This window comes from Trichechus manatus, unplaced genomic scaffold (genome assembly GCF_000243295.1).
Source record: "Trichechus manatus latirostris isolate Lorelei unplaced genomic scaffold, TriManLat1.0 scaffold00091, whole genome shotgun sequence".
Taxonomy (NCBI): domain Eukaryota; kingdom Metazoa; phylum Chordata; class Mammalia; order Sirenia; family Trichechidae; genus Trichechus; species Trichechus manatus.
The window spans coordinates 5,082,797-5,102,230 of NW_004444027.1; the positions used below are offsets into that span (position 1 = coordinate 5,082,797).

At 43.2% G+C, this 19,434-nt stretch overlaps 1 protein-coding gene across 1 annotated transcript; it reads left to right on the plus strand.

Moving 5' to 3' along the window:
- Nucleotides 1-954: 954 nt before the first annotated feature.
- PNOC (prepronociceptin) lies at nt 955-19,291 on the plus strand. The gene is made up of 2 exons (XM_004382187.2): nt 955-3,820; nt 18,887-19,291. The coding sequence occupies exons 1-2, from the start codon at nt 3,695-3,697 to the stop codon at nt 19,289-19,291; spliced, it is 531 nt and encodes a 176-aa protein (XP_004382244.1). The 5' UTR covers nt 955-3,694.
- Nucleotides 19,292-19,434: the final 143 nt, after the last annotated feature.

A 19,434-nucleotide genomic window follows, 5' to 3' on the forward strand; every position in this document is an offset into this window, starting at 1 on the left:
GTCCTTAGTTTAAGATTGGATTGTGTTGTAAAACATTTGCTTATATGGTGGTTGTTTAGAACTCAAAATATATTTTCTCTTCAAAAGAACCTGTAAGTGGTGATGAACTTCCAGAGCTTGTCCACAAACCCTATTTAACCTGTATAAACCTAGCATATAGCACTATTCCAAGCATGCCTAATGGCCATTTGTTCCTGCTTAAGATGGCATCTTGCCTTGCTCTGGAACAAAACCAGCTCCCACCCCATCCCTCCCTCCTCAAGGTGGAGAATTAGCTAATAGACACTTAGTCACACAAGTCCTGAAGTGGCTCCTGTGCCATAAGCTTCCTGGACCCCCAATGAGATAGATGCTTCTAGATACTCCTCAACCTCTGTGTTTGCTTAAGAGAAAGGAGGGGCTCCTGGGAGACTGCACTGTCACTTGTCAAACATTTATGGAGCACTTCCTCAATGCCTGGCCCTGTGCTAGGTGTGGAAATACAGAGAACCAGAAAGCATGACCCTGCCCTCAAGGTCACAGTGCAGTGGGAGAAACAGACCCATAAGCCCAATATTACAGTATAATGTGATAAGCACCACAAGAGAGACAATAACAGGAGTATAGTGAATGTTATGAGCTGGGCTCTTTCTCTCTTATAAGCTCTTATATAGCACTTACTATGTGCCAGGTGTTATTTGAAGTGCTTACAGATATCAACCTATTTGATCTTCGTAACAATCTATGAGATAGGTTCTACTGTTGTTGTTGTTGCTGGGTGCTGTCAAGTTGATTTTCAACTCATAGTGACCCTATGTGACAGGGTAGAACCACCCCATAGGGTTTTCTAGGTTGTAATCTTTACAAGAGCAGATCACTAGGAGCCTCTGGGTGGGCTCAAACTGCCAACCCTTTTGGTTAGCGCTTAACCGTTGCGCCACCAGGGCTCCATTAAGTACTATTATCATCCCATTTTTATAGATGAAGAACTGAGAGGTTAAGTACAGCTAGCAAGTTGCAGAACTGGGATCTGAACCAGCCTTCTGTACTGAGTAGATGAGATAGCGCACGTCGCAGATCTGCAATGTGGGTCTGCTCTGCCTGTTTGACAGATGCAGCCTCAGGCTCGCTTGCTTCCCACTATGATGTCCCGCTTCACAATGCCATAGAAAAGCATAGGAGATTCATCTAACTCAGACCAAGGGTTGGAGATGGTTTCCCAGAGGGGATGATTCTTGAGGTGTGTATGAAGTATGAGTTGGAGAAGGGCATTCTGGGCAGAGAGAACAGTAAGCACCAAGATACAAAGGCATTAAGGAGCCTGATACAGCTGAGGAACTACATGTGATTCACCAGGACTAGAGGAGATGCAAGGGTGAGCAATAGCAGTTGAAGTTAGACATGTGGGCGGGCAGGAGAAAGCTCTGAGTTCTTGGAGTTCATCCTGACAGCAATAGGGGTTATAGAATTATTGTTTAACTATGAAGTGCCATCATCAGATTTGGAGATAGCTTGGAGGGAGGCCAGATCATTAAGAGGGCTTATTAGACGCTATTACAATAATCAAGTCAAATCTGAACCAAGGCACTGGCCCTCAAGATAGAGAATATAAATTCGAGGTATATTCATTGTATAGATGCCTTATTTTGTGTGTTCATTATTCATTAGCCCAGGATATCCCATCATCTATAGGGTGAAGTTGAAATTCCTTAGGATGCCAAAGAAGAGCCCGTTCTATCTGGCCCAGCCTCCATTTCAGTGGGTTGCTTACCTGGAGGAGTGTGCACAGGTGGCCCCCGTACACCAATCTGCTCACCATCCCCTCACAAGCTATGATTCCAACTCCTCTATATCTTTGAAAATATTGTTTCCTGCATCCTTCAGATGCCCTTTTCTCTATCCTCTTGGCAAACTCTTACTGTTTTCTCAAAACCCATCTGAAATGTCACCTCATTTATTTAACAAACATTTACTGAGCGCCCGTATAGTTGACATCCTCTTGGTATGAAATGCTTTGATGATGCACAAGAAGAGATGGGTAGTCTCCCAACATGGCCATTGGGTGACTTCACCTGAAGAATCTTCTCCTTTCTCCTGCCACCTACTCCATTTCTTATCCTCCTGATACCAGTGCTTTTCCAACAGTTAGAGTGCATATGAATTACCTGGGAATCTTACTAAAAATGCAGATCCTGATTCAGTGGTTCTCGGGCTGGTGGGGCTCGAGATTCTGCATTTCTAACAAGAGCTCAGGTGATGCTGACGCTGTGGTCTGCAGACTGCGTTTGAGTAGCAAGCCTTATACATTTTCTCAGTATAGTCTGATGAAAAAGCAATAAAGGCAATTATTTTTGTTTTTCTACATTGAACTCTTTATTGAGGTGAAATTTACATACAGTGAAATGCAGAGTTTAAACATACAATTCAATGAGTTTTGACAAATGGAAACACACAGCCCTGTAATCTACACCCCAATAAAGAACATTTCCAACATCCCAGAAAGTGCCCTTGTGCCCCTTTCCATTTCCTCCTCCAAGTTAAGATGGTTCCATTGTTGTTGTGTGGCATTGAGTTAATTCCGACTCACAGCAAACCTACAGGACAGAGCAGAACTGCTCCATAAGGTTTCCTAGGCTGTAATCTTTATGGGAGCAGTTTTCCTGGGACCCCAAATGATGCAGTCCAAGGAAATAGCTTTCTGATTCAGGAGACTTGATCAAAAGATAATTTTAAAGAGAAACACAAAAAACTGTGTATCTTCTAAGCACTGCTTCATAAAGATGGTAAACTACTGATCTAACTAATCATTGGAGTGGTTTTTAGTTCATTTTTCAATACACAATTCCACATGCCAGGTCCTATGCTTGGTGTGGAATACCAAGGTGAACAACATGGCCCTGTCCTCAGGAAGCTAGCTCAAGTCTATCAGGGGAAACAGACAAGGAACCTGGCAGAAGCTTTCTGGAAGAGAGAATTCTGGGGCATGGGGCATTCCTGACTGAGGCAGGGAAGGCTGGGGAGGATGACAGGAAGTAAACGAGTCATTAACAAATCTCATATTTTATACATCTTAATCTTGTATAGAACTTTGCAAAAGTTCCCTTACATATCTCATTTAACATAACCTTGTGACAAGGCAGATACTCCCATTTTATAGCTATGAAAACTGAGGCTTAGAGAGGTTAACTTAAAGTCATACACTGGTAAGCTTTAAAGCAACTGCCCCATAGGGTTTCCGAGTCTGTAATCTTTCTTTACAGGAGCAGGTCTTTCTCCCGTAGAGCCACTGAGTAGGTTCCACTGGGTGAGTTCGAACTACCAACTTTTTGGTTAGCAGGCAAGTGATTAACCATTGTACCACCAGGACTTCTTATAAAGCAATGCGTTTAGCACCTAGGAAAGCTCTGTCTCCATACCACAGATGCTCCAGAAAGTTCTTGTGTGGTGTTGAGGCCAGCTCAGTGGCAGGAATCACAGGAGTGCTCTCTTCAGGAACCCAGACACTAGCCCACCCATGAACATTAGGCCTCGCAGGCCACCTGTGCCCTTGACAATACATTCCCTCCTGGGAGGGGAATTTCCTCAGAGGAGTGTCTTTCCTGCAGGATCTCCCTGTGTTAGGGTCTCCAGTCCTGACCACCCCTCGCGGAAAGGCTATACTAATTGCTGCCCACACTCATTTGTGTTTTAGCATCTTGCTTCCTGCTCCTGCACCATGAAAATCCCACTTTGTGACCTCCTGCTGCTCAGCCTATTCTCCAGTGTGTTCAGCAGTTGTCAGAGGGACTGTCTGACCTGCAGAGAGAGACTCCACCCAGCCCTTGACAGCTTCAACCTAGAGGTAAGTGCAGGAGGCATGAGGGGATAGCTCTTCCACTGGTTCATCTCCACCTTCCCCCTCCAGAGCAGACTCTGAATGAGTAAGGCCTTGCTGAGATGTCACATGACTTGCCCAGTGTCACATGGTCTGTAGGAAACAGATCGGGGCTGGACCTCCCATCTCCTGACGGAAAACCCTGTGGTCTTTCCACTTGACCACATTCAAACAGAGACATAGCCATATTTCCATTTCTTCTCACTATCGAAATAAGCCACACTCACTTTAGAGAACTGGACAAATTCAGAGAAGTATAAAAAAAATCAAAATCATCTTTAATCCCACCAGTCAGAGAAAGAATCCTACTTTTTTCACTTAATACTATACCAGGATCAATTTCCCATGTTATTAAATAGTATTTTAAAATATTTCTTTCTATGAATATAGTTTACTTTGTTTAACCAGTCCCCTACTGTTAGCACTGTTAGTTATGCTGTTCTCCATTTTTGATATTATAGATCATTCTGCAGTGAACATCCAGGTACTGAAATGCTCTCTTATATTTTATATTTCAAATTTAAGTTGAAAATCTGTTGTTAAATTTTTACTCATTAAATAAACTGTTTTTCCAACTAATTTCAGTACATAATCATTCTCCTATTAAATCCAGCATAACTCAGTTATTTTTCTTTTGTAGTCAAATAAACCTCTTTCAAAAGATGCCATGTTTCAAACCCCTCAACCTTTTAAAAGTAACTGCTGTTACCAAGGCAGATGTACAAATATAGAAAACAAATATTCTTGTTGGACTAAGGTTCCATGGCATCTCCCAGCTCCCAGTAAAAGATGAAGAGATACAGCCCCAATAGACCCAAGCGTACCAAACTCTTCCTACCCAGCTCAGTGGTTTTCAAGCCTGTTTTCTGGACAGTAAAATCATGAAAAGCATCCCAAATAACCCATTCAAAATTTATTCATTTATCTGAGTCATTCATCATGCTTTTTTTTTTATGAACACCTACTATGTGAGTTCCTGGATAGTGTAAACAGTTAAGCACTCGATTACTATCTGAAAGGTTGGTGGTTTGAATCCACCTAGAAGTACCTTGAAAGAAAAGCCTGGTAATCTACTTCTGAAAGGTCATAGCCATGAAAACCCTATGGAGTACACACGGGGTCATCCTGAGTTGGAATCAACTCAGTGGAAACTGGTTTGGTTTTCTGGTTTACTGTGCGCGGTATTAGGCCTAGAGATTCAAAGGTGAGCAGATGGGTGGAGCTTGCAACCAGCGGGTCAGAACAACACACAATCCCTCATGCTAGAGTAATCATAGGCACTGGGGAAGCAAGAGCAGTGGACCCCAACCAGTCTAGAGGTGCAGAGGAACTGGAGTTCGTAACGGACCTGAAGATAAAGTGACAGGGCAGGAAAGTGTGCCCCCTGTATCCCAAGTGGTGGAGGAGGGGTGGGGATTGGGGGACATGTGAAAAAGCCTATAGGAGAGCGGGGGTAGGATTTAAAGAACTGAGAAAAGCTGAGTTTGGCCAGAGCACAGTAGGTCCCACACACCTTTTCTATGCAGAAGCCCAAAGCTGTTTCTTAGTACCTCTTCAGACTGGCTCAGAGTGGTTTAAAAGTTCATCCAAAAACACTTTCCCTTGTTCTTAGTAAACAGAGCAGACAACTAGTTTGCATGTAAATCAGTTAAGGAGTTGATAAAGCCATTATCTCATAATTGCCACACTATTAATGTTCTTAGTTTGCAGCATAGATATGACTGAAGGTTATACACAATTCCTGAATCACTAACTTTCACTGCAACCCTTTACCTCCCACTCAAAAAAGCATTAGGAATTTAACTGTAGAGATAATCCTGAACCCACTTTAATTACTTTTTTACAAAGTAAATAAAAACACCCAAGTAGGTGATTTATTCGTAACAAACATCATACCTGATTGTGAACCACTAGTGTGCCTTCCCACTCCCTTAGATACCACAACCTTGGGTTGCTCCATACTGAGAAGATGGAGGCCCAATCCACCACTGTCAAGTTGATTCCAACTCATGGTGACCCCATGTGTTGCAAAATAGAACCAAGCTCCATAGAGGTTTCAAGGCTGTGACCTTCCAGAAGCAGATCACCAGGCCTTTCTTTCGAGATGCCTCTGGGTGGGTTCAAACTGCCAACCTTTCAATTAGTAGCCATACACTTAGCCATTTGTAGCACCCAGGGATCCTAGATGGAGGCCTCCAAGTATAAATTCTCTCCAGTTCCTTTATCAGCATTTCAGATCAGAATCTGTGTTTACTCTCCCCACCTGCCTCCCATCCTGTGCTCGTCTCCTTCTTCCTCCTTTGTGCTTTCCAGCTTCCTCCTGGGCATTCTCCTCTTTATCCTCTCTTCCACTTGCTTTTTCCTTCCCTTCATTGTCATGTTTCTTGAAAGAGTAATCTACAATGTGACTTTAACCTCCTTGCTTCTCAATCACTTCTTAACTGCTCTCTCGGAGCTCACCAGCAACTCCTAATTACCAAATGCCATGGGCTGGTACTCTGTGTTCCTCCTACTTTTCCTCTGTGCAGTATTTAACCATGCTGATCCCCTCCTCCTTCAGGAAACCCCAGTCCTTTCCTGGTGAACTTGCCTAGTTCTCTTCCCAGCTCTGACTCCTTTCTTTGCCTCTTATGTTCGCTTCTGTTCTTCTCTCCACCCGTAGACATAAGTGATTGCCAAGATTCCCCGCTTCTTACCTTAATGTACTCTCTCAAGAGAGTCCATCCACCCAGCCCACACCTTCAGTTCTCCCAGTCTGCAAGTAGCTTCCAAATGTACACCCCCGACCTATACTCTCTACTGAGTTGCAGATGACACTCCCACTCATTTTCCATTGTTGTTGCTGTTAGTTGCCATGGAGTGGACTCCAACTCATGGTGACCCAATGTAAAACAGAACAAAACATTACTGGGTCCTAACCATCTTCAGGATTATTGATATGCTTGAGTCCTTTGTTTCCACTACTGTGTATCTTGAGTGCCTTCCAACCTAGGGGGCTCATCTTCCAGCACTCTACTAGACAATATTCTGATGATCCATAGGATTTTCACTGGTTAATTTTCAGAAGTAGTTCTCCAGGACTTTCATCCTAGTCTATCTTACCAGCAGCTCCACTGAAACCTATCCACCATGGATAACTCTGCTGGTGTTTGAAATATCAGTGGTATAAATCCCAGCATCAAGCAACACACAAGCCACCACAGTATAACAAACTGGTAGTCATTTTCCATTTTGTTCTTAGGTTGGTTCCCACCTATAGCAACCCTATGAAAAACAGAACAAAACACTGCCCGGTCCTGCGCCACCCTCACAATCATTGTTATGCTTGAGCTCATTGTTGCAGCCACTGTTTCAATCCATCTCATTGAGTGTCTTCCTCTTTTTCGCTGACCCTCTACTTTACCAAGCATGATGTCCTTCTCCAGGGACTGGTCCCTCCTGATAATATGTCCAAAGCACATGAGACACAGTCTCACCATCCTCACTTCTAAGGAACATTCTGGCTATACTTCTTCCAAGACAGATTTATTTGTCCTTCTGGCAGTCCATGGTATATTCAGTATTCTACACCAACACCATAATTCAAATGCATCAATTCTTCTTTGGTCTTCGTTATTCATTGTCTAGCTTTCACATGCATATGATGTGATTGAAAATACCATGGCTTGGGTCAGGCACACCTTAGTCCTCAAAGTGACATCTTTGCTTTTTAAAACTTTAAAGAAGTCTTTTGCAGTACATTTGTCCAATGCAATACATTGTTTGATTTATTGACTGCCGCTTCCATGGGCATTGATTGTGGATCCAAGTAAAATGAAATCCTTGACAACTTCAATATATTCTCCATTTATCATGATGTTGCTTAATGGTCTAGTTGCGAAGATTTTTTTTTTCTTTATGGTGAGGTGTAATCCATACTGCAGGCTGTAGTCTGTGATCTTCATTAGTAAGTGCTTCAAGTCCTCTTCCCTTTTCAGCAAAGCACAGTTGTGTCGTCTGCATATTGCAGGTTATTAATGAGTCTTCCTCCAACCTTGATGCCTTGATCTCCTTGATGTAGTCCAGCTTCTCGGATTATTTGCTCAGCATACAGATTGAATAAGTATAATGAAAGGATATGACCCTGACATGCATTTTTCCTGATTTTAAACTACGCAGCGTTCCTTTGTTCTATTTGAACAATTGCCTCTTGGTCTATGTACAGGTCCCACCTGAGCAAAATTAAATGTTCTGGAATTCCCATTCTTCACAATGTTATCCATAATTTGCTATGATTCACACAGTCAAATGCCTTTGCATAGTCAATAAAACACAAGTAAACAATTTTCTGGAATTCTCTGCTTTCAACCAAGATTCATCTGACATCATCAATGATATTCCACATCCTCTTCTGAATTTGGCTTGGATTTCTGGCAGTTCCCTGTCAATGGACTTCTGCGACCGTTTTTGAATTATCTTCAGAAAATTTTACTTGTTGTGATATTAATAATATTGTTCAATAATTTCCGCATTCTGTTGGATCACCTTTCTTTGCAATGGGTACCAATATGGATCTCTTCCAGTCAGCTGGCCGGGTAGCTGTCTTCCAAATTTCTTGGCATAGACAAGTGAGCGCCTCCAGTGTTGCCATCCATTTGTTGAAACATCTCAACTGGTATACTATCAATTCCTGGAGCCTTGTTTTTCACCAATGCCTTCACTGCAGTTTGGACTTCTTCCTTCAGTACCATCAGTTCTTGATCATGTGCTCTTGAAATGGTTGAACGCTGACCAATTCTTTTTGGTACAGTGACTCTGTGTATTCTTTCCATCTTCTTTTGATGCTTCCTCTGTCATTCAATATTTTGCACATAGAATCCTTCGATATTGTTAACTCAAGGCTTGAATTTTTTCTCCAGTTCTTTCAGCTTGAGAAATGCTGAGCATGTTCTTCCCTTTTGGTTTTCTAATGCCAGGTCTTTGCACATTCCATTATAATACTTTACTCTGTCTTCTCCAGCTGCCCTTCGAAATCTTGTTCAGTTCTTTTACTTTATCATTTCTTCTGTTGGCTTTAGCTACTCTACATTCAAGAGCAAGTTTCAGAGTCTGCTCTTACATCCATTTTGGTCATTTTTTTCTTTTCTTTTTAATGATCTTTTGCTTTCTTCATGTATGATGTCCTTGATGTCATTCCACAACTCGTCTGGTCTTCAGTTATTAGTGTGTAATGCGTCAAAAATATTCTTGAGATGGTCTCTAAATTCAGATGTGATATACTCAAGGTCGTACTTTGGCTCTCGTGGACTTGTCTTACTTTTCTTCAGCTTCATCTTGAACTTGCATATGAGCAATTGATGGTCCGTTCTGCAGTCGGCCCCTGGCCTTGTTCTGACTGATGATATTGAGCTTCTCCATCATTTCTTTCCACAGATGTAGTCAGTTTGATTCCTGTGTATTGCATCTGGCAAAGTCCACGTGTATAGTCGCCACTTACGTTGTTGAAAAAAGGTATTTCCAATGAATAGGTCGTTGGTCTTGCAAAATTCTATCATGTCATCTCTGGCATCATTTCTATCACCAAGGTCATATTTTCCAACTACTGATCTTTCTTCATTTCCAACTTTCATATTCCAATCACCAGTAACTATCATTGCATCTTGATTACATGTCTGATCAATTTCAAACTGCAGAAGTTGGTAAAAATCCTCAGTTTCTTCAACTTTGGCATTAGTGGTTGGTGCATAAATTTGAATAATAGTCATATTAACTGGTCTTCCTCATAGGCATATATCGATATTTTCCTGTCACTGACAGCATTATACTTCAGGATAAATCTTGAAATGTTCTTTTTGACAATGAATGGAACACCGTTCCTCTTCAATTTGTCACTCCCAGCATAGTAGACCATATGACTGTCTGATTCAAAATGGTCAGTACCAGTCCACTTCAGCTCACTAATGCCGAGGATATCTATCTTTAAGCACTCCATTTCGTTTTTGACAGCTTCCAATTTTCCTTGATTCATACTTCGTACATTCCACATTCAGACTATTAATGGATATTTGCAGCTGTTTCTTCCTATTTTGAGTTGTGCCACATCAGCTAATGAAGGTCCCGAAAGCTTGACTCCAACCATGTCATTAAGGTCGACTCTATTTTGAGGAGGCAGCACTTTCCCAGTCATATTTTGAGTGCCTTCCAACCTGAGGAGCTCATCTTCCAGCACTATATCAGAAAATCTCCTGCTGCTATTCATAAAGTTTTCACTGGCCAATTTTTTTGGAAGTAGATTGCCAGGTCCTTCTTCCTAGCCTTAGTCTGGAAGCTCTGCTGAAACTTGTCCACCACGGGTGACCCTGCTGGTATTTAAAATACCAGCGGCATAGCTTCCAGCATCATATCAACATGCAAATCACCAAAGTACAAACTGACAGACGAGTGGTGGTCATTTTCCGTAGTTACCAGGAAATCCCACCTTCCCTTACCGACCTTCTCACTGCTCTTGGAATAAGCCCTTCCATTTTTTTGCACATGCCTTTCCCTCCTCCCACATCTGATAAATCCTACACATACCTCAAAACCCAGATTACATTTCACCTCTCAAGAGAAAATTTTCCCCATTCTTACCTGCTCCCAACAGTTGGCCCCTCCCTCCTTTGTGCTCTGACAACTTTTTTTGTGTTTGCAGGTCTTTCTCTCACCTTCTTTGTGTTATATCTCTGGATGTCCCCCAACACATATCACAGTGTGCGGCACACAGCAGTGCTCAATAAAGACCTCCTGTGGAAACTGTAAGATAGTCATATTTAATCTATCAGGCATGTCTATTACAGACACTGTAGTTTTTACATTTAGGTCTTTGAAAATCAGTGAAGAATTGGGAGCACATCTCCATTTCTCCATAACACCTTAAATCTCTGGGATCCACACAACATTATTAGCCTTACTTCTTTGAAACAAGTCAGAAAATGGACCAGTTATAGCCTTGCCATGAGTGCTAATTGAGTTTGGGTGTGTGAAACCCCTCACAGTGCCTGCTAATCACCCAGAGGACTTGGCTGCTTGGTTGTTTTTGTTTCTAGTTTGTATTCACCTTTAAGCTATTTCAAGATTTTTAATGAAATGCCTAGAAAAATGTAGACAACCACATCTCATTTCCAAATCTTGTAACCCTTGTGTATGTACACACTGTGAATGGCAGAGGCGACTCAGATACTTTGTCAAGGACTACTTCCCCAAATCCTCCTTGGAGTTACATAATCCATGATCCACTAGACCTTTGGCTTCATCAGCTTTATCTCTTACCCCAGGTAGATAGCCCAAGTATGACTGGTTTATCATTAGACTATAATATTGACTGGGAAATGATACACATACCCAAACCCATTGCAATGTGCTCAACTTTCGCCTAACTGTGAACAGTACTTAACCCACCAGCTCAAGTGGAAGAAACTAGATTCAGGGAGTTATTTTAGAGACAAAGGGGAAGGTAACCCCCAAGAATGGTCTAAGCAAATTTATTTAAAACTTCTGGAACTCTGTTGCAAGATAAACTACCTCCTGGTAGTCCTCTCTATCTTCATTAAATGAAAACTCTTAGTAGTGGATTTCAGTAAACCAAAACCAAACCCGCTGCTGTCCAGTCAATTCTGACTCACAGAGACCCTATAGGACAGAGCAGAACTGCCCTATAGGGTCTCCAAGGCTGTAATCTTTACAGAAGCAGGCTGCCACATCTTTCTGCCGTGGAGCAGCTGGTGGGTTCGAATCGCTGACCTTTTGGTTAGCAGCTGAGCACTTATTATATGTTTTTCTTCTCTCCTACTCATCTGCTGGCCTCCTATTCATCTGTCAGCCCTCAGATATTCTAGCGGAACCTCCCAGAGCTAATAGCATCCAAATGTCTCTTGGTCACAAGTGGTTTGGCTCTTTTGTGGCAAAAAGTTGACCATCCCAGTTAGCTTCTTCTTTTCCTCCCAATGGAATCATTTGCCTGTTTCCCAATTTGTGTCCTAATAATTTGATCCCAGACAACTAAATGGCCCTTTTCTCAGTTTCCCCACAAGTCCAGCTTTCAGATCAATTTGGCAACAATCGGAGACCTTCCAGATGCTCATCCATGCTCTGGCTTAATATAGCAATGTTATCAGCATAGGTTGTGCAAATACGTCCAGTTCACTTAATAGGCCATTAACCCATCTCTGGAAAGAGGCTGGCAGGTTCCTCCAACCACTGTTAGGCATTAAGCTCATACGCCATCTGGTGTTAAAAATGCTGTTTTGAATTTGGATTCCTCATATTTGTCCAAAACCTTCTTCTAAACCAGGAGTTGAGATAATTTTGTTAGTACCTAATTCATCTAACACTGTGTCAAGCCTGAGTATGAGCTGTGCATCTGGTTTGATCATAGTATTTCATTTTCTACGATTGACACAAAATCTAATTACCATCTGGGCTTAGAAACCCAGGGGCCCATATGAGATCTAATAGCCTCTAGGTTTAACAACTCTTCTACCCGTTTCTGTAAAACGCAGGGAGCAGAACAATTCAACAAGCACTTTTGGGACTCCCATCTTGTGAAAATTGGACCAGGTATACTCAAAGGTCCATTCTAGCTCCAAAATTCTACACTTCTATGCACCTTTCCAATGCTACTCGTGCTTTCCTGCTGACTTTAATAGAGCAGGGTTTCTCAAACTTGCCACTACTGACATACAGGCTGGATAATTCTTTGCTGTGGGGGGCTGTCCTGTACATCCTATGATGTTTAGCAGCATCACTGGCCTCTACCCACTACCCTCTGCCACAATCCCCCACCCCCAGTTGTAACAACCAAACGTGTCTTCAGACATTGCCAAATGTCCCATGGAGGGCAAAACTGCCCCCAGTTGAGGGAGTTTTTGCTTAGGGGCAGTAGGTTTACGCTTATGGTGGTAGAATAATTTGAAAAAGGATAGCAAGAATGGTTGCACAACTTGATAATGTAATCAATGTCACTGAATTAGGCATGTAGAAATTGGTAGATTGCTGTTTGTTTTGTTGTATATTTTCACCACAATAAAAAAATAAAGTAAGTACTCAAAAAAAATTGCCCCCAGTTGAGAACCACTGCAGTAAAGTAATAACCCAAACAGGATTCCACCTGGTTTTCTTCGAAGTGTTTCGGTATAGGCTAAGTACAGATCCACCTGTCTTTCTCTAAAGGAGTACTATTTCTGACCACCGTGTCCCATAAGCAAGTCCCAAAGCAGGATTTCTCAAAGTTTACTCCCACCTCAGAACCACCTGGGGGGTTTGTTTAAAAATGCAGATTCCTGGACACTCTCCTAACCTACTGAACCAGAATCAGGGATGTGGTCCAAGAATTTGCATTCTAACAAACTCTAGTAGTGATTCTTATAGACACTAAAGTTTACAACTTTATTGTTCTCCGGTTAGGTCTTCCATCTATGAAAGTTGCCTGGCGTTTTTCATACCCAGTGACATTTAGGTATTAAAAAGTGGTTTATCTATGTATCTCTGCTGAGCTTGTACTAAGTGCTCTTAGCTCTGTCAGCAACTATTTCTTGTCTGTCAAGGATCTCTGAGGAAAATCTCAGTGGAAAAGGCATGCTCAGAAAAATCATGGCTTCAGTATCAGTAGGAGCCAACATCACCACCTCTGGGGAGCAGGTGGACTGAGGAAAGGAGCTCCTTGGAAGCCTTACCAGTGAAGGACAGCAGCACTCTGCTGGATACCATCTCTTTCTCCTCTCCAGTCCAGTGGAATATGAGCACTACTTCCATCAGAACCTTACCTTTGGGTCTCAAGATCCTTACTCTTGCATTAATTTCTACCAATCAGTACCACAAGCACATGGACGTATTATAGTAGATGTCCTGGGTTGGGAATCAAGACATGTGAGTTCTTGTTCAGGTTTTAATATCATCTAACGGTGTAAATCTGGGCATGTTACTGAACCTCATTGTAACGTGAAGATCACACCGTATTAGTGATTCCCAAACCCAAGTAAATCTCAGAATTAGCTGAGGAGCTTTGTAAAAATAAATTTCTCCTATTATATCCCTTGGAGATTTAATTGGGTCTTGAAAGTCTGTGTTTTTAAAAGCTCTGCAGATGATTTGGATTCATATCCAGGTTTGGGACCCATTGCCCCAGGGGTTGCCTGAGGTCCCCCCTAGTGCTAGTATTGTATGAAATGCTTTGCTGATACACAAGAAGAGCTGGGGTGGTCTCCCAATGTGGCCACTGCGTGACTTCTGAAGCAGAATCCCCTCCCTTCTCCTGTTGGCTTGCTTCATTTCACATCCTCACTATTGGGCTCCACTTTGTATGCCAGGCAGAGATGGATTCCCAATAAGCAAGGTACGCACAGGCTTACTTGAGCTTACTTACTAAATCCATAGTGTATGATTTTACCAGTTTTTCACCACATCTTTGATGTGGTAAAACCCATATGAAACTGTGCACTACAAATCAGTAAGTAAACACAATAAAGCCCATGCACACCTTGCTTACTGGTTAATCCGCCTCTGAATTGCCAGGCATTGGATGCTTGGAATGTCTACTGACTTTATCCACAAGAACAGCTTACAGCCAAGTGAAAAGGTCCTTAGCCTGGTGTCCATGGATGGCTGGTCCACAGATAGGTTTTAGAAGATCTACAGACTCTCTAAAATTGTACACAAATTTGACACAAGTACGCATTTATATAGTCAAAGGGTGGGTCCATAGTTTTCTTAAGATTCTCAAAAGAGCCCATGACTTAAAAAAAGGTTAAGACCCCTGGTCTAATGAGACGGACAAAAAATCAGGTGAACAAAGAGTTGCAGAATGGTGACAAGTGCTACCTTACAAGAGTCTACTGAGTGCTAGAGTTCAAAGGAGCCCTTGTGGTGCAATATTTAAGAGCTCGGCTTTAGCGCTAAGTGAAAGGTCAGTAGTTCGAACCCCTGAGCTGCTCTACAGGAGGAAGATGTGGCAGTCTGCTACCGTAAAGATTACAGCCTTAGAAACCCTATGGGGCAGTTCTACTCTGTCCTATAGGGTTGCTATCAGTTGGAATCTACTCGACGGCATACAACAACAGGGGAGTTCAAGTTCTGGTTGCAACTAGCTGCAACTCCTGTTCTTCCACTGACTTTCTTTCTCATCTTTTTTTGTGTCCTTCCTTTTTCACTCCTAGCTAAGTATAAGGTCACTACTTGATTAATTCAGCCCAGTTCAACAAACCTCTATTGGAAACCCTATTTACTGCATGCAGAAGATTCCTGTAAAGGATTCAAACATGAGTTAGATGTGGTCCCTAAGTTGTCATGTTCTGCCCTATAATGTATTACAATTATATTAAGTAATAAAGTTGCCACAAAAGCAATACAAAGTTCTGTGGGAACACAGGGGCAGGAGAAAGTAGTTCTGGCAGGAGGAATTGAGGAAGGTGCCATAGAGGGGCTGGCTCTGGTTCCAAGAGTGGATGGAAGGAGGTCATTCCAACAGAGGGAAGAGCTTATGTGTGTTTGAGGCACTAGGAGCAGCCCCATATGCTTGAAGGGTGGTGTGAGAGAAGGAATCAGAAATCAGACTGAAAAGGTGGACTGGACCAGATGGTGGAGGGGCTTCAATGCTCTGCTCAGAAGTTGGGACTTTTTTTATGGACAACAACAAAATGTTGGACAGTGTGGGTAAGGTAACAAGGTGATTTGAGTTATTCTTCAGGAAGAGTACTCTGCCAGGAGTATAAAATAGATTGGAGAGGCAAAGATCAGAGATGGACAGACCAGTTAGAAAGCCACTGCAACCTGAGAGGTAATGAAGTCCCTATAAAGACAGTGGCAGAGGGAATGCAGATGTGCATGCTAATTGGATGGGGAAGAGGGAAGTGAGAAAGGAGAAGTTAAAGATATCCCCAGGTTTTTAAACCTGCGTGAGTTGGGGAATAAGGTGCCATCTAGAGAGACAAACAGACACCAAACAGAAGGGAAGACTTCGGGGTGGGAAAAGTATATCAGACAAGAATTATTTTCACCTGCTAGTAACAAAGACCTAAAGTAACCATGGCTTAAATAAGACGATTTGATTCCTCATAAAGAAGGCAGAGGTAGATAGCCCTGAGCTGTCATCAATGTCCCAGACTCCTCTCTTTCTGCTCCATCAGTGCATGGCTTCCATCGTCATGTGACTTCCATCCTCAGCCTCCCCTCATGGTTTTAAGATGGCCAATTAAGCACCAGCCAAAACATCCACAGCTTATGCAGGAAGCTAGAGGAAGGGAAGGAAGAAGGAAAAAAAGATGTTCTTCCCAGCTGAGTCAGCCCCTACTTTCCTGGAAGCCCCACTTAATCACTTCCATTTATATGTCGCTGGCCACCTCTGGCTATAAGGAATAAAATGAATGTTCTGTTAGTAAGGAAGAAGGGAGATGGATACGGGATAGGCCCTTGGCAGTCTATACCCCAGAAGGGAAGACAAGCTTCATTTTTAACAAATTGCACTTAAAGTACCCATGAGACATTTTGGTGGAGATAGAAGGCAGGGATCAGAGTAGTATCTGGGCAGGTACAGTATGTTAGAACATCAGTTCTGGAGATATCAGGTGCTAGAAGTACCGAACTGGGATAACCTGACAGAAGTGATGACTGAAGCCACAGAAATGAACAGTCACCAAGGGACAGAGTGTAAAGAGAAGGGGAGAAGTTTAAAGATAGGATCTTAGGAACAGAGGGGAAAAGGAGCACCGTCTGAGTGCTGAGTGAAATATCAGAATGAGAGTTTTAAGAAGGGGGTGTGTGGTCCACATTGCCACATGCTGCAGGGCCAATGAGAATGAGGACTAAGCGGGGCGGTTGGATCTGGTGACTGGGAAGTCAATGGTTATTCTCAAGAAGACAAATTTAGTTGGAGTGGATGAGGGAGGAAACCAGATTCCAAAGAGTTGAGAAGTAGCTTGAAGATGCTGAAATGGAGGCATCACATGCAGACCACGTCTTGGAGAAGCTTGTCAGTGACTAAAGAGGTTCATGGATTGGGGGGTAGTGGCAAAGGCTTGCAGGAGAAGTAGGATTGAAGAAAGGGTTTTTTAGGATGAAGTGGAACAACCTGTTTAAGGTCTGTTTTAGGATGAAGTGGAACAACCTGTAAGGTCTGTGACCTAAGCTGCCCACTCATCATACTTTTTGGTTAGGGATCAGGTTGGAAACTCTGCCCACAGAGACATCTGTACCACCCTGAACATCTGGGTGAGTGCTCTGGCTACCCAGATAGGGGCTCTGGGGCACACACACACCAATCTCCTGATGTCCTGCAGCTGCCCAGACTGAGCAGTAATTCTTGATGCCCTGTAAGCCAGGCAAGAGCTCCAAGGTTGGATGAAGCACCTTCTTGGCAAGGTTAGGTTGAGATGGGGTTTTCATCTGGCTAAGGCCAGAAAATGGAGATGATACTCAGGAGTGAAGCCAAAACAGCAAGTAGGAAGAAAAGCTGGAGGCAGATACTTCCAGAAGACCCAACCAAAGACAGGAATCCCAGAGGATGGGGCAAAGGTCAGAAACAATTAGGAGGGGTTGGAAAAACATCATGGTCAGGCTGGAGGCCTAGACTAAAAATTGGTGGTGATGAAGAGGCAGAACAGCAGCAGGGAGTTTCCAGGGGTCTCGTGGGGTCTGGCTTGCATCTGGTGGCACCTCTTCCCCCACCTGAAAGTGGATTGCAGGTTTATCCCTAAATGCCCAACCTACCTACAACCCAAAGTGGCCTGACTCTATTTTCTATAAATGATGCACAGACAGTGATGATTAAATGTATGTGGGATGAAAAATTAATAACACCAGGGTTGGTCTTTACATGGTGACCTTAAACATGCAGATTTAACTATACATTCTCACGCCCCCAATTTTTCTTTTTTAATTGTGCTTTAGATGAAGGTTTACAGAGCAAATTAGTTTCTCATTAAACAATACACATATTGTTTTGTGACACTGGTTGCCAACCCCACAACATGTCAACACTCTCCCCTTCTTCATCTTGGGCTCCCCATTTCCATTCATCCAGCTTTCCTGTCCCCTCCTGCCTTCTCATCCTTGCCCCTGGGCTGGTATGCCCATTTAGTCTTGTATATATGGTTGAGCTACATGTATTATTGTTTCCTTCATGGGCCTGTCTAATCTTTGGCTCAACGGTGAACCTTAGGAGTGACTTCAGTACTGAATGAAAAGGGTGTCCAGGGGCCATACTCTCAGCATTTCTCCAGTCTCTATTAGACCAGTAAGTCTGGTCTTTTTTTTTTTGAGTTAGAACTTTGTTCTACATTTTTCTCCAGTTTTGTCTGGGACCCTCTATTGTGATCCCTGTCAAAGCAGTTGGTGGTGGTAGCTAGGCACCATCTAGTTGTGCTGGACTCAGTCTGGTCACACTCCCAATTTCTTAAACCAGCCTGACCTCCCTCAAGCCTGATGAGAGAACAAAATAAAATTCTTTTTTATGGGTGACTCTCATGAGTGTGTTTGGCTCCAAGGACTCAATTACGGATGTAACAGTATGCAGTTTTTGGTGCACTCATTCTGTACCTACTTGCTGTGTCACCTTGAGTAAATTAACCTCATTTCTCTGAGTCTCAGTTTCCTCGTTTGTAAAATGACAGTGTTTGACCATATAGTTCTGTTTCTTTCCAACTCTGAAATTCTATGAATGTAAATACCAAAAACAAAAAACCAAACCCACTGCAATCAAGTTGATTCTGACTTATAGCGATCCCATAGGGTTTCCAAGGCTATAAGTCTCTGCGGAAGCAGACTACCACATCTTTCTCCCATGGAGCCGAGGTGGTTTTGAACTGCTAATCTCTCCATTAGCAGTCCACTGCTTTAACCACTGTGCCACCAGGGCTCCTTATGAGCCTAAATATCTGTGTGTAAAACTGCTGCTGGTAAATAGATGCTTTGGAAACACTTGCATTGGTATAGATAAAGACTATCGAGAGATTTATCTCCTCCACTGCTTTGGACTAATAGAGGTCCCCGTTTCTTTTCCCCTCCTCCCACCTCTGTTTTTGGCAGGTGTGCATCCTCGAGTGTGAAGAGAAGGTCTTCCCAAGCCCTCTCTGGACTCCGTGCACCAAGGTCCTGACCAGGAGGTCCCAGCAGCTCAGTCCTACTGACCCAGAGCACGTGGCTGCCGCTCTTTACCAACCAAGAGCATCTGAGATGCAAAATCTGAAGCGAATGCCCCGTGTAAGGAGCCTATTCCAAGCACAGGAAGACACAGAGCCTGGCATGGATGAGGCTGGAGAGATGGAGCAGAAGCAGCTGCAGAAGAGGTTCGGGGGCTTCACTGGGGCCCGGAAGTCGGCCCGGAAGTTGGCCAACCAGAAGCGGTTCAGTGAGTTTATGAGGCAGTACCTCGTCCTGAGCATGCAGTCCAGCCAGCGCCGACGCACCCTACACCAGAATGGTAATGCGTAGCCGGAAGGGGGACCCCTTCCAGCTGCACCGTCCACTTCAACCCATGAGTGAGTTGGGCACAAATGAACCGGGGGCAAGAAGACACTTCAGACACCCAACTGTCTTAGCCTTCCTCCCAGTCTTAGAAGCGCATTATCCCTCCG